We start from the raw sequence: 16,088 nt of genomic DNA on the forward strand, positions 1-16,088 counted from the left end.
GCAATAGTTGATTTTTATAAGCATGATGGTTTAGCTGGGCAGAAGGTGGCCCAGTTAGCAACTTGCATCGTGTAACGTTTGACCTCTTAACTCATTTGGTCTCTCTGTAGGGCAAGTGGGGTGTAACTGCATCAGAAGAGGAAGAAGAGAGCAAGAGGATGAAAGAATTTCAAGACTCAATACCTAAAATGTGCTCACAGCTGCGAATACTCACTCACTTTTACCAGGTGCTTCTTAGATTATATTTTTTTTAAATATGCTAAGCTTTGATGTGTAGAAGTGAATTTCAAATATTGAGTAGGTGTAACTTATGTATTCATGTGTGCAGTTTGTGGATCTAGGCCTTCATTTTTTTCTTCTCTATTTAGAAGCCTGTATTCACTGTTCCTTAGTAGTCAAAGGTTTTGTGATCATTTATGTTCATCTCACAAAGGATGAGTTTTTTCATGTAAGTCTCCGTTTTCCTCTAGTAGTGGAAGTAATAGCTATCTTTTGGTATAATCTGAGGGATAAAAAATAGAATTCCTTCTGCATTCCATTTTTTCACACTGTCTTTGCAAGTCATTGCTATTAAAGACTGCAGACAGTTTCTTGTTAAAGGCCTAACACTTAGTTTTCAGCTCACCGATAAACTGTTTGGGGGAACATGCACAGACTGTCTTCTTTAATGGTAATTTGTTCTGGCTTTGTCTTAGTTTGTTATATCTGATGCTAAATCTGATACTAAATGGGAAATTCCCATTCCCCAGAAAAATCAGCTGTTAGGTTTCAGGAAAAGCATTTCAGAAAGCAATGTGAGGGACACAGCACTCTCTGCCACAGCAGCCTTTCAGGTCAGCTGAAAAACAAACCCTATCCCAAATCATTTCTTGACTTTGACACGAGATACTCACGATGTGATGTACCTTTTAACCTCTACTATTTATCTCCTTTGACATTCCTGAAGTTAAGATTTTTTTAAAAAATTCTGATACTGAATTTGACTTGAAGCTGTAGAGCCTGCTTTTTTCCTTATTGCTGCTGGTATTTCTTGTATCTTTCTTGGTTTTTATATGCATAAATACACATTTAGGCAAATATGCATTGTTTTTCTAGCTGAATGAGTGAGTTTGAAGTGATTTTGTTGGATTGTTACCCATGTGTTCATTTTATCTCATGAGTGGACAATTGATTGTTTCTAACAGTTATAGCTGAGACTTTGCAGCTGTACAGCATGTGCAGAGCTCTTCCTAGGCCTCCTGTCTGGTGTTTTGCATCAAATCTATTCTGTAATGCCTATAGCTTTGCCAAGCTTTAATTAACCTGGATGGAGTGCTGCCTTGTCAAAAGAGTTTGGTTTACACGAGAGTTTGAAGCAAAACAGAGCAGTTACACCAGTGGCTTTTGTTGAAGGCTGTAGACATCCCGTGCTTTGATGTAAGGGCTTAGATTTGGAAGGAATTTGCTGGTGGGTCCAAATATTGCAATTTTCCCTGCCCCCGCCCCCACTTCCAGAAGGAAGTAGAGGCAAAGTGTTCAAGTGTAGGCTGTAAATAAATTGTAGTTTGTGTGCTCTACAGGACTGTTACAAGTTGGCAATATTGCCTGCTTGGACTGTATTCCTGCTGAGCCCTTCTATGGATTTTCCATGCAGGATTTCCCTGGCCAGCCTTAGTCATCTTTGGAAGTAATGGAGTGCTCTAGTTATGGGCATGTCCACATGAGTATTTAGGTGGAGACCAGGAATGAACTCTTCAAGTGAGTCTTCTCATCCCCCTAAAGTCCTCTCCCTTCCTGTGTGCTGTGGGGCTCGTGCAGTCTCTTGGCTAGAGCCAAAAGGGAAGGTGGCATCCAGAAGTGTACTCCCACACGCAGAGTGCAAGTCCTCCATAAAAACCACTCCAAATACACAGTCCAGTCATTGGGTCTGTAGCACTGACTGCCCTAATGGGCACACACTCTGCTGTTCTGGGGTGCCCCTTGTGCTGTACAACCTACATCAAATAGGTATGTTTGAAGCATGTGTATGTGTATATGAAGCATGTGTGACACATGTATATGTGTCACAGAAACAAGGTGAGGTCTCCTGTTGGCAGAGGTTGGGTCCTGAATTGGTGTTTCAGGACAGTGGCACAGAGGCATCTCCTCTGCAGCTTGGGAACCTTCAGGCAGATGGAGAGTGCCAGCAGGGCATGGGGAAGGGGGAGCATGCTTCAAAAGACCGAGCTGTTTGCACTGAGTCTCTGATTTGCGTGGTAGGTATTGGAAGATAAAGTGAAGCTCTGGATTTTTGCAGAAAGAATGAATCCAGCATAACTGATTTGTTAACAATTGGATATGAACCCTTGTGCTTGCCTTCTCCTGTATTCCCTCTGCCACCTTATTAGGTCTATGCTCCACCTGGCATTCTTGTGCAAAACACACCAGGGATGTTTCCTTAGCTGTCTCTTGGGTTTTTCTTTCTCCTTCAGGGAATCGTCCAGCAGTTCTTGGTCCTGCTGACAACCAGTTCTGATGAAAGCCTTCGGTTCCTCAGCTTTAGACTGGACTTCAACGAACACTATAAAGCAAGAGAGCCCAGGCTGCGGGTGTCGTTGGGCACTAGAGGCAGGCGAAGCTCACACATGTGACCCAGCTGCTAAGGACTGCACCTCAGTATCCGAAGGATGTTGAACCTCTTGTTGGACACAGCAATCAGTGTTGACATAATGCAACCAAATCGTTTGTGGTCGGTGTCTACCATTGCTGCAGACAACATGTTTTCAGTCATGTGATTGTGTGACACTGCATAGCAGAAAGCAAAAAAAAAGTAGAGTTTTTTACACTGATGTTTCTAGAATTACCAGACTAAATGGGCTGATTGAACCTCATCCAATCAACTTGTTAAATCATCTTTTTAAGCAAATGCCAATTTTGTTTGAAGCTTTCTGAGCTCTTTCCACTGTAACTTATATCTATGTCCAGAAAATCACATATTCTTTTGTTTATAGAAAGCACCATTTCCTTTTTTAACAAGAAAATAAGAAGGTTATTTTTTCTATATGTACTTGTTCTATTTGAAGAGAGTTTTTGTTAAAGCCAAAAGATCAGGACCCAGACCTATTGTCCACTTAAGAAGCTATACAGCATTTCATTATGCTGATTTTCAATGTTGTGATGTGTTTGACTGTGTAAGAAACTTTGTATCAGGAGACATAAACTTTTATTTAATTTTTTTGTTGTTTTCAAAGTTAAAAACTTGGAATAAAAATTTAATGGGGAAATTCTATGGTTACTGTACAGGAACAAACTATAGAAGCAGAGTCAGGAGTGCATCTGTTGCACATAAGGTCTAAAAAATGAAGTTAAAGCCTCAGTACTGTAAAGGAGAGTGTTGGTTAAGGTTGAATAATTAATGTTCAAAATCAGATATGTAGAAACAAACTGACTTGGCTAATGTTGACTTCATTGTCTTTCCTATTTTTTCATTGTAAATATTTATATATTGCTGCCCAGAAGTTGGGGAAAGGGGGAATCTTCTTTTGCAAAGTTGTCATTATATCAGGTCATTTATTATGTTCCACAAGTGCAAGCTTAGAAAAATAAAACCACAATTATCTTTCAAACTTGTTGCTTTTTGCAATTGAAAGTTTTTGATTTTTTTTTTCCAGGGTAAGAAAGGAGAAGCTTCCACTTAGGAACGTAATGATTTACAGATCCCTATCCATTACAGGATTTTGGTACTAGTCTTATATACACCAAGGCTTGTGTGCAGTTCTTTAACAATTACCCTCAGATCAGCCTGGTCTGTGACCTTTTTTACTGTTTGCTCTTGATCTGCTTGAACCTCTGGGAAGCAGAGGCACCTGCCAGGCCATGCAGGTAAGGCTGCTGTGAGCTATGATGGAAGTGAACTCTTATGGGGATGATGCACTGACTTGCAGCCCTGGACTAGCTGTTTTCCCGTCTGGACAGAAGGATTCCTGTTGTTGTGCAGGCCTTAGAATCCTTACTTTTGTTAAAACATGTAAGGCTTTAATCCCTGTGCCTTAGAGGACCTCCCAGTGCAGCTGCTCTCATCGGGTGTACTTGCAGGCAGCACTTCAGCTGTAAGCAAGTATGGATTCTGAAGCCTGTGATATTTGGTGTGCCAAAGGAAAGCTGAAGGATCTTGGCATCACAAGGTGACAAATCATGTGACAGGCAGGAGTACTCCATTTTTGTAGGTGTGTTTGGACTGTATTGTTCTTGTAAAGTCTGGAAGAACAACAAAGCTTATGTGATTGTGTTTTGGGCAAAACTGTTAGGAAAAACAATTAGCTGCATGGACACTCTTGGCCACTGCATTGAGAGACATTTTCCATGATCCCATGTTATCATTAGCCAATCCACAGGCCAGAGAGACAGCACCATGTTGGAACTAGAGGACCAAAATGAATCTACCTGTATGTGGTGTGGTGGGTCAACCCTGGCTGGATATCAGGTAGCCACCAAATCTTCTCCATCACTCCTCTGTAACTGGAGAGAGGAGAGAAAATACAACGTAGGGTTTGTGAGTTGAGATAAGGACCAGGAGAGATCACTCCTCGATTAGTGTCATGGGCAAAACAGACTGTGCTTGGGGTTATTAATTAAATTTATTAGTAACAGAATTAGAGCAGGAGAATGAGAAGTAAAATAAATCTTAAAAACACCTTCCTCCTACCCCTCCTTCACACATTCTGCCTCCTTCCCCCCACCCCATGGTGCAGAGAGACAGGAAATGGGGGTTACAGTTAGTTTCTGCTGCTGCTCAGCGAGAAGAGTCCTTCCCCTACTTCATTGTGGAGCCCCTTCCATGGGAGACAGTCCTTCATGAACTTCTTCAACGTGAGTCCATCCCATGGGCAAGTTCTTCACAAACTGCTGCAGTGTGGGGCAGTTTTCCACAGGGTACAGTTCTTCAGGCACAGGCTGTTCCAGTATGGGTCCACCACAGGGCCACAAGTCCTACCAAGAAAACCTGCTCCAGCATGGGCTTCTCTCTTCAGGGATCAGCAGGACCCTGCTCCAGCTTGGCCCTCCCACGGGGTCACAGCCTCCTTTGGGCATCCACCTGCTGCAGTGTGGGTATCCTCCATGGGCTGCAGGGGCACAGCTGCCTTGCCATGATCTGCACCATGGGCTGCAGGGGACCCTGGAGCACCTCCCCCTCCTTCTACACTGACCTTGGTGTCTGCAGAGTTGTTCACATGTTCTCACTCTGCTCTTCTCTGGCTGCAACTTTCATCTGCCCAGGAACTTTTTTTTTCCTTCTTAAATATGTTATCGCAGAGGCATTTACTATCATTCCTGGTTGACTTGGCCTTGGCCAGTGGCGAATCCCTCCTGGAACAGGCTGGCATTGGCTCTGCAGGACATGGGGGAAGCTTCTGGCAGCTTCTCACAGAAGCCACCTCTGTAGTGCCCTACTACCAAAACCTGGACACTAGGAAACCCACAGTAGTGGCTGTGCTGGGAATGATCATTTTGAGGTGATTCTGCAGGGACCTGTTAATCTGGGAAGAGTTCTCACTGCTGCAGGAGTTGCTCTGACTGCCAGGCTGAAGGGGCCAGTGGGGACCTGCCATTGTCCTCATGCTCCTTTGTGGGTGGAGACCAGTCTCTTATCCCCTAACCTGGCAGCCGTTACATTTATTTCCATCTACATGAGTTTTTTGTATCTTCCAATCTTACAGTTGGAACTGGTGTAACAAGGATAGCTTGGGGAAGCCAATGACCCCTTTTCAAGGAAGATGAAGCAGTGAAAAAATTATACAGACAAAAAAGGTGAACCTTTGTGAGCCTTTTTTGCCCCTATACTGTTAAAGCCAGATTATCATCAAGAGGGTGGATCAAAAGTTGAGTAATAAATACTTAGATCTTCCTTTGGGCTTGGAAATAACTGCGTTAATAGCCTTGTCATAATACCTTATACAAGAGCACTAAAACCTCAACTGAGCAGAAAATTGTGACTTGTTGCATCAATAAATACAGTCATAGAATAATCTGTTCCAGCTCTGTGAGAAAATCCCCTAAAACTGGATGGGAACTGTTCCTGGGAATTTCAGTTTCTCAGGCCATAGGATCAATTCTCCTTCTCAGAGATTGTTTTGCCCACACCTGTAGGTGTTGGAAGAGCCATTGCCACACTCAAATGCTCTTGATTGCCAGGCTGGGGGAAAGATTCTGAATCCCTGGCATGAAATAACTGGACCAGCTCTGCTGAAAGATCCCCTGGAATTGGATAGGAGCTAATGATGCCGTCTTTGGTTTTTATGGTAGTTTTATTTTTTTTCCCTTCTTTTTTTTTTTTTTTTTTTTTTTTCCTTTTTTTTTTTTTTTTTTTTTGTTCCCTTCTGCTGATTTATTCTTTACCTTCACCTGCAGCTGGGTTTTCCCTCTTTGGGGCACTGTGAGCATTACTTAGTGCTGCTTCTCTGCAACACAAAGCATGGCTTTCCTGTAAGAATCTTCATGTGTGTAAAGGAGGACACTGATTTTACAAAGCTCTCACAAGAGAAATGCTACAGAGCTGCCCACAGCTAGCTGTGCTGTTCATATAAATGCTTCACTGCGTGGAACAGCCATGCAACTAAGAATGCTGGGAAAACCAGCTCACTTTTTTCTCTTCAGTGATTTATCGAGGTGGCCTAAAAGTGATTTTGGAAGGACAAAGTGTGGGAAAATATTGGGATAAGCAGATAAAAAGGGCTGGTTGTTTGTAAATAGGATGCTGTTCACTATGTTTTTCTATCTTTGCCCTTCATCTGTCCTGTGTCCTTACTAAATTCCTTTCCCCTTTTCCTCTGTGTTTGTAACCGGGGTCTGAGTGCAGCAACTGGAGTGGAACTGTGGGTGGCAGGTATGCCTGTGGTGCCAGCAATTGCAGATCCTGCAGTGAGAGGACGAATGAATCCGGAGATGAGAGGCTGCAGGGATCAGCTGCTGGCTGGACTGCCTGTAAGCCTAGCTGCTGGAGAGGTCCACCTTTGCACTGTGAGCCTTGCAGAAGGTGGTGTGTTCAAGGAACTAGCGATATTGAACAGATATGTCTGCTCTACAGGGCCTTGTGCTTGGTGACTGAGCAGCCTGAGTGTCAGCATGAGCAGCTGCTCTATGGAAACCTGATGAGAGCCTTGTGCCAGCCCATCCTGCACACCAGGTGGTGGGAAGAAGGAACCCTCCATGGGATGGGACCTGTGTAGTGCATCACTGGAAAATCCATCCAGGCTCCATCTGGTGCTGCACAAAGGCAGGGTGCCAGCATCTGAAGCAAATTTTACTTATTACCTGTATTCCTCTTTTTATCCTATTTATATTCCTGCTTTTATTCTGCCATACTAAAGCAGCTATTTTAAGTTGTTTTTTGTCAGGCCCTTATTATTGGCATCCAGAAAGAACCCTGCACCCTTACTCTCTCACTGACCTGGTGCAGAAAAACTTATTTTTATAAGTAACATATATATATACACATACAATACGTATTAGTGAGATATACAGATGTATAGATCTCCCGCTAATATATCTATATCTCCCACTAATGGTCCTCCATCCAGCTCAGCAGGATGAAGCTGTTGGTGCTGCCTGTGTTCATGTAAGTGCTCTGCATGTTGTTCTGTGTTGACCTGTGTTGCCAGCAGTGTATAAATACATATGTGGTGTGTACATGTGCTCTGTGTGCATGTGCCTATCTGTGGGGGATGCATCCTGAGCCTTGCGACTGGTTGGACCGGAGGCCATGAAACTGTGACAGCCTCACCTCTGTCAGGCTGCTGGATTCAGCAATTCCTAACAAAAATGAGAGAGAAATTATCTTACTTTGTGCCTGAAGACCAATATTAAATTCTACATAAATGTGTGTACTTAGAGTAAAAGTTGTCAAGTGTCCTTCTGCTGCAACTGCACAAGTGGCTTTCCTTGCAGTGGGTGGCAGCAGCACCATTCAGGTACATTTTTTAATAGAAATATATGAGATTTTTACCTTTTTACTTTATTTTTTTAACACTGAAATGGTTATATACTAAAATCAATGTTAAAGAATAATTCCTAGCAACACATTTACTATGTTTACTATACAGGGCTGTTTTTTATTTTGTTAGTTATGTAATGCACACTTCTGGCTGGTAATTTCGATGTTTTGCTGTTAGAGCTACAGTGTCTGAAAATACAAATAGAGCTGAGGCTTTGTCTCTCCAACCATGTTTCCAGGCTGAAAAAAGCACAGCTTCTCCTCTTTTCTGTATCCTGTCCCAGGGCCATTGCTAACTGACCCTGCGTGCTCAGCCCCCTCCTTTTCAGGGTTGACAAGGCCTAAAGACATTTTGGAGAAACATTAAAAGTAGAAATGCAGAAACTGAGAATAAAATTACTGCCCATCTTAGGATGTTACACAATGTCCAACACTCTTCTGGGGTGAAGGGCTACCCGTGTGGTGCTACCAATATCCTAAATACTTTAAAAGGAAAAGAACTGCAAAGTATTTCTGCCTTATTCTTTTAAACTACAAGGGATATTTTTTCTGCTGACTGACAGAGAAAATATGTCTTAACCAATATGCACTCTGAAGAATAAAAAGTTAAAAACCAGCCCCTGAAAGTTTTATCTCCCTCTGTAAGTTACAGCCACTCGACTTCCTCACAGTGCAGTATGATGAAATTTAGTATCTTAGAAGCACTCACTAGGAAATGCAGAAGCTCATGATATAATGTATTTTTCAGTGAATTAGTTACAGGCTTAGGGTAGGAGATCAAGGACAGAATATAGTCATAATCCAGTTTTATTTTAGTGATTCAATTATTTTGTCAAGGCCCTGTGGATTTTCTTTTCTTATACTAGATGCTGTGAATAAATGCCAAGGTCTCTCAGCTCTACATAGGAGCATAGTATTTGTTTAAAAAGCCTGAATCTACTTGATTTATTTTGTTAAAATTAGTTGTGGAGGGATTCTGTCTTCCTTCTGTCATATGTACATGTGACATATCCTGTCTGTATTTTGGAGAAGAACTTTTTCAACCTTTTAAAATAATATTCCTATCAAGAATGGCCGGTTATTTTTGGTTAGTGTGTACAACTTCCAGTATGCTACATCTAACAATGATTTTCAATATTGAGGACACTCTTTAAGTTCACAGGAGATATTTGGACAGAAAATCAGGGCTTTATTTAAAACTTCTAGACTTGAAGATTGGAGTCCTCTGTGACCTTGCATGTTTCACCTTGTGAATGTTGCTGGTGCTGACCTAGGAACAAGCTGTGAGTGTGCACGTTTGTACTCATTTCAATTTTCGCCTGAATGAGCAACCTCAGAGATGACAGAACATATTTCACACTCACATAAAGGTGCTCAGGTACTTCTCCAAAGTGCCTAATTAATTTTGAAAATCATCTTTTGGCTACTTGAAACCTATAATACCACTTTAACCTCTAATATAATTCTGCTAACTGGAGAGAGGCAGAAGAGTTGGGAGAGCTGCAAGAGATGTACAAAAATATTGGCAAGCAGAGCAAGGACAGATAAAGGAACCTGCTGTTTCAGAAGTCAGAGGAAATAATTCTGTCTGGTTTCTACAAGGGCATTGTGACCATCACCTGCTCTACCTTATTTAACAAAACAAAATTACAGTACCAAGGATAACAATAAACAGTCAAAAGTAAAACGCTCTCTTTCTTAGTCTGCAATTGTTCAGAGTGAAAAGTTTCTACAGCCATTGATTTAACAAGTCATATTTCATTCTGAGGGCTTGCTGAACCAGTTTTAAGATAAAGTGAAAGCATGTTATTTTTATACTGACAAGGAATACTATGAATTTAAGGTATGGATCACTCAGACTCTCTAAAGGAACAGGCTCCCTGATGTAATATTTTAACTATTTTCTGTTAGCTTGGTCCGATGTAGTCTTTGAGGCATCATAATCACTCATAAGAGTTAACTTGATGCTTACTCTCTTTCCCCAAAAGAGTAACAAAGGTGCCTCGATCAGTATTTATCTTCTTTCTTTTTGTTCCAAAGTTAGCTTTTTGCTATTACCCTTTGACTACCCAGTATTGTACATTCTCTCATAACATCATTGGACTAAAACCCGAGTGCCACATGAGTGAAAACAGAGACTCAAGTGCGGGTGAAATGGCAAAGCTGACCAGCGGTGTATGTGGTCAGAGTCAACACAGAGGCCAGGAAAGTTAAAGAAACCAAAGCGATGGATATTTGTTCACAAAAGCAGAGAAGGACAGAGGAGAAGAGAGCAGGGAACCTGAAAGGCAGCAAATGGTGACCAAAGAGATGGTAAAGAAAGAGTAGAGAAAGAAAAATGTACCAAGAAAAATCTGAGGAGTGTAGGAGGTGAAATTTCTATCACTGTGCAGTTAATTTACTTAACTCTTTGTGGAGCAAATTATGTTAAATGTTTTCCTCCAGAAGTTATCAGACCAGCAATTAAGTTAGCTAAACATTAGGGTATAGAAAATGCAATTGGAGTGATTATTACCATCAGTCTGAATATTAAAAGATATGATAGGAAAAAGCTGTCACAAGATGATTAGCCCATGTACGAAATCTTCAAGTGCCACAGAAAATGAAAACCAATTATTTGCATTTGAGATACATGCCACAGGAACGAGGTATTAGGCATCTAGGATGCCTCTCACTTCTACAATGGGAACATTCCCAAAGCTACTCAAGGCCACTTCATCACCCTTTAAAGTTTTTTCAAAAATTACCCAGAGAGAGGCAAAGAACAGTCTTCTGCCTTGCTTTCTAAAAGGCACTACATTCACTCCTTAAAAGAGGATATTTGTACTGAATTTTATCTCTTGTTTCTGTTGAGCAGTGCTGAAGAGCGTAAAGGAACAGAGGGAAATTACAGACATGCTTACAACAGTAATTAAAAAGGCAAATGGGAGTTTTCCTTTAACAACCTGGTGTGCAAAAATAAGAATTGAAGCATATTATAATGGGTAGAAAAGGAAGAAACCAACATGCTTTAGAAAACAAGCAATTGCACCATTTAGCGGCGAACAGAAAGCATAAAGAGAACATAAAATATGGGGTCTAAATGGTATTTGATAAATCAGAAAAGCAGAACTTCCACTCGTTGCAAGTGTATTAACACAACTAAAGTTTAAGACAAAACCAGATTCAGACCCAGACTTATCCCAGAGTTAGAATGTATGCACAGGTTCCAGCATTTCACAGGCAAAAAGTTTTGGAAATCTAAAGAAAGTTCCTGCAAATGAAAAGAGCAAAACATACATTAATAACAGAATAGGAAATAATTACAAAAAAGAGTAATTTGATGGTAGCCAGGAAGCAAAAGCAAATAATGTTACCATTTCCTTAATTAAGACCATTAAAGGGCAATACTATGACTCAGAAAAAATAGCTGCATAGAAGTAGTTTACAGGCGCTTGTGATGTAAACTATAGGGTTTCTTAATGGGCAACTATGTAACTACAGTTATTTTAATCTTGACCTTTCTCCTCTATAAATAAAGAGCTCAAAATCACTTTGAAAGGGGCAGGAAGGTGTGATGGGAACAGTTCCAGGCATGGAGAAAAGCATACAGCAATTGACACGATTTTATTATATGGACCTTACGGTTATTATATGGACTTTACTGTTATTATGTGGTTTCATTGTATTCACACTACACAGTGCACAGCCTGGACATGCCCAGGCTTGTCATGAGTTTGCCTGCTCCCTGCTTCCCCCGCTCCTCCCCCTTTTGCCCATATCCCTATCCTGGTTTGTCCCCCCCGCTTGTCTGTCTCATGCTCCGCCCTATGTTCTCGCCCTTTCCCCTCCCGAGCTGATAAAAGACCACGTGCACGTGTGAATAAAGGTTTCTACTTACACCCTCCTTTGTGTCCCGGACCCGTGCTGTGCCACGGTCCTATCCCCCCTTCGGACTGCAGCAGGAAGGTGCCAGACAAGATCAAATTTTTCAGTTCAGTTTTGGCAAGCTGACATGGATGCACGTTACTATTTGTAGCAGGCACCCAGACATACTGAGGGACTTCCAAGCCTCACCAGCAGAATGAACTGTATCAGGGCGCAGAATAATAGAAATCTTACTGACCCCACCCCTTGCCAGAGCCAGAGATGCTGCCAGTGGAGCATCACACACCTCACAGAAGTGGTCTCTGTGTCTGTGGTCAGACCAATCTCTTGCAGCGGCTTGCAGAGCTGCACCTGAAGCTCTGCATAAACCTCTCACATTTCCTGGACCTACTGGCCTGTGTTCTAGTTCATGGATACAGAGCAGAAGCACTTCGCTTTTCTAACTCAGAGACTGAAATTCCTGAAGCAGCCTTTAGAGGACAGCGGAGAATTGCAAATGATGCATTTTGAGCTCTGGCCTCGTAGTCCAGGATCCTTTGGTTTTTATATGAATTATGAGTTGAGATTCCAAGTGCAGATAAAGTATTGATGTGTGCTGTTTATGAACTATGGTTTTTCAGGATAAGGCTATGACTTGTAACAGCCATGTATTTTTAATTATGTTGTGGCCTTTTCTATCATTAAGAATTCCACTTTCCACCTGGCTGAACTGTGGCCTTGCTAAAGGACCAGCTGCATTGTCAAAAGGAGCTCAGTGCTTCATGTTGAGGTCTAATGGAAGTCAGCAGTGTCCCCAGATAAAAAGTATTGGTGACCCTTTCTGGAGGCTGTGGTGATCCTGGCCTTTGGCATAGAGGCTTTACATTTGTGAGAAATTTGCCATCTGGGTCAAAATGTTGCACATCTCCCGCCCTGGGAAAAATTGAGTCAAATTTTTGGAGAGCTGCTAGCAGTAACTAGACTAGTTAGGTTTTGCTTGAAATTCACTGAAGCTGGCTGGGGCAGATGGGCAGTCTCAGCTGTTTTGGAGGGTCACTTGTACTGTACAGCCTACATCAAATAGGTATGTTTGAAGCAAGCAGTGCTCTAGTGCTGGCCTGGCTGGCATTGTACATGTGACATGGAAACAAGGTGAAGTCTCCTGTTGGCACAGGTTGGGTCCTGAATGCTGTCCCAAGGCAGTGACAAGGGGGCAACACCCTTTAAAAGACTGAGTTGTTTGCACTGGAGACTCTGACATACGTGGCAGTCGTTGGAAGATCAAACTGCTGACAACCAGTTCTGATGAAAGCCTTCGGTTCCTCAGCTTTAGACTGGACTTCAACGAACACTATAAAGCAAGAGAGCCCAGGCTGCGGGTGTCGTTGGGCACTAGAGGCAGGCGAAGCTCACACATGTGACCCAGCTGCTAAGGACTGCACCTCAGTATCCGAAGGATGTTGAACCTCTTGTTGGACACAGCAATCAGTGTTGACATAATGCAACCAAATCGTTTGTGGTCGGTGTCTACCATTGCTGCAGACAACATGTTTTCAGTCATGTGATTGTGTGACACTGCATAGCAGAAACCAAAAAAAAAAGTAGAGTTTTTTACACTGATGTTTCTAGAATTACCAGACTAAATGGGCTGATTGAACCTCATCCAATCAACTTGTTAAATCATCTTTTTAAGCAAATGCCAATTTTGTTTGAAGCTTTCTGAGCTCTCTGCACTGTAACTTGGGTCTGTGTCCAGAAAATCACATATTCTTTTGTTTATAGAAAGCACCATTTCCTGTTTAACAAGAAAATATAAATCTTTGTTATATATATGCTTGTTCTATTTGAAATAACTTTGGTTGGAGCCAAGAGTTTTGGACTCAAATTTAATGTTCATCTTAAGAAGCACGTTGTTATGCTCATTTTCAATACTGTGATATATTTCTGACAAACTTACATACTTTAATTTCTTTCTGTGCTTGTTTTCAAGGTTAATATTACAGATAACAGTCATTTAGTGGGGAAATTCTATAGTTACTGTACAGGAGCAAACTGTAAAAGCAGATCAGAAGTGACCTTATTGCATATGAAATATCCTAAGAACTATAGTTAAAACCTCAGTAGTGTCAAAGGAAATTGTAGTTTCTGATGTGTTAGAAGATATCTTGAGTTGTCAAGACAACTTTATTTGTCTTTCCTTGCCTGTTTCCTTGCCTATTTTTATATTGATTTCCAGATACTGTAGGAGGGAATCCTTTTGGTTTTGTTTGCAGAAAAGTCATTATATTAGGTAATTGAGGCATCCATATATTATGTTCTGCAAGTACAAACTTAGAAAAAGAAACAGTTATCTTTCAAACACTTGTTTTGCCTTTTGCAACAGAAAGACACTAATTTTTGAGCAGGGCAAGCAGGGAGAAGTCTCCAGTTCAGCATGCAGGTGGTTTGCAGATCTCTCTAGCAAACAAAGCCATTACAAGGCTTTGGTACTAGTATTAACTATAGCTACAGTTGTGTGGAATTCATAATTAAAAACTGCTCTCAGATGAACCATGCCTATTACCTTTTTTGCCCTTACTCTGCTTGAACCCCTGGGAAGCAGAGGCACCTTCCAGGCCATGCAGGCGAAGCTGCTCTGACTCATGATGAACTCTCATGAGGATGATGCTTCCAACCTGCAGGTCCAGAGTAAGAGATTTGTCCTCTGGGCATCCAGACACTGCTAATGGTGGAAGCAGTGCTTCCCAGTAGGTTATCCTGCGGGATAATCTGCCTTTCCCAGGTGGCATGGACACAGACCTTTCAGCTGCACTGGTGATGTAAGAGGAGTGGAACTGTATAGAAGAGCTAATGTTCAGGTACTGAGACAGTCCAGGGAAGGGGAGTGACAGAGTCTGAGGAAGGGAGGGATTCAGCTTTGATGTAGTTTTCTTTCTGGACAATTAGACATATCACTCTCTAGAGGAAGCCTTTTAAATCAAAATCAAAAGGGGTAGATTAACTTCTTAGCAGGCTGCCAATCGCCTGAAACAAATCTGCTGCCCAAGACTTCACAAATTCTGTATCTGAGGCAAAGATGCTGTTTTGCTTCCTCCCAGCTCAGTATAACGTGCCCTGTATTTTTCTTCAGGAGAATCTGGATGATAGAACCTGCAATTCACATCACCAGTCTCTTTGACTGTACTAAACAGTTTGTTTGACTGTACTGCATGTTTGACTGTACTAAACTAGTACTATGACCAGTACTAAAATGACCAACTTCGCTGCTCTGAGACAGGCACTCTGGTTCTTTTAAGTTTTCATTTCTAAACAGCAGCTGTGGATAACAGGTATTTGTGACAGCTGCTTATGATTTTGGGGTACAGTAGAATTCCAGAAATTCTGGTTTTCTCATAATTTGCTTTTGTTGCTGAGTTAGTGTAGGATGTCTCATGAACAGTCTGCTCTTCCAAAGCTGCTGGGTCCATACCAGTGCCCTAGGATTTCTCTCCTGAAAGTCATGGATGGTTGACTGCAACTATTGTTGAGATTTTTATTTTGTATAGCAATCACATCCTCTTTTTGCTTATCTTCCTGAGTTTTGTCTATGTTCTTCTGATTTTGATTCTTTTCCTTTACAGGCAGTGTCAGTATTAGTTAATATTCCTTCTCTGCAATAGTAAAAATGCTTCAGAAAAGGATAACGATTGGACTCGATGGTCTCTCTTTTCCATCCTTGACGATTCTATGATACTCACTGACATGAGTTAAGAAACCAATTAAAATAAAATTACAGCAAAGAATTCAGTAGAGAAATGTTACCAGCTAATGTCATACTCCAGTTGTAGTGGTGAATACTGCAAACACTTAATTGCTAATATCAACCATCCAATAAAGAATTATTTGGTGGGAGGGTGGAGCAGATCAGTTGTTTTCTCCATCGCTGAAGTAACTACTGAAGTCAACAACTACACAACAACCAATATGAAACCAGAGACTGCCCCAGAGACTATTATATGGTATTTCATACATATCTGCAGCCTTTGTGCTCCTCCTGTCTGGAGGTAATCATGTAATCCATATGTTAGAGGGGGAGATCCTGCATTGCTGATAATCTTACAGAGTGTTTGACATTCTTGTGTAATCTTGGGTAATCTATTTTGACATTGACAGGAAGTTTTCTTTTTTACTTTGTTAGTGTCTCTGAATGAGTGAAAATCCTGCAGCAGCAACATTTTTTTTATTTCAGTAGCAACAAATTCCAAGTCATTGTAAATTAATATGCTGTGGAGTGTCTCTGTAGACTGTCTCTAGA

The 16,088-nt window shown here is 41.5% G+C and overlaps 1 protein-coding gene across 2 annotated transcripts in view; it reads left to right on the plus strand.

Annotated features, from left to right (window-relative positions):
- Positions 1-13,515, plus strand: part of TUBGCP3 (tubulin gamma complex associated protein 3) — a 57,597-nt gene extending 44,082 nt beyond the window's left edge. Inside the window, exons 21-23 of one of the 2 annotated variants that reach the window (XM_017817386.1) lie at positions 111-227; positions 2,451-2,488; positions 13,095-13,515. In XM_017817386.1, the coding sequence (XP_017672875.1) occupies positions 111-227; positions 2,451-2,488; positions 13,095-13,215 (276 nt within the window). In that variant the 3' untranslated portion in view covers positions 13,216-13,515. Of the gene's footprint in view, positions 1-110; positions 228-2,450; positions 3,585-13,094 lie in introns of those variants that run through there. The other variant, XM_017817385.1, reaches the window with a different exon arrangement.
- Positions 13,516-16,088: the final 2,573 nt, after the last annotated feature.

Source organism: Lepidothrix coronata, unplaced genomic scaffold (genome assembly GCF_001604755.1).
Source record: "Lepidothrix coronata isolate B3197 unplaced genomic scaffold, Lepidothrix_coronata-1.0 Scaffold60, whole genome shotgun sequence".
NCBI classification, from domain to species: domain Eukaryota; kingdom Metazoa; phylum Chordata; class Aves; order Passeriformes; family Pipridae; genus Lepidothrix; species Lepidothrix coronata.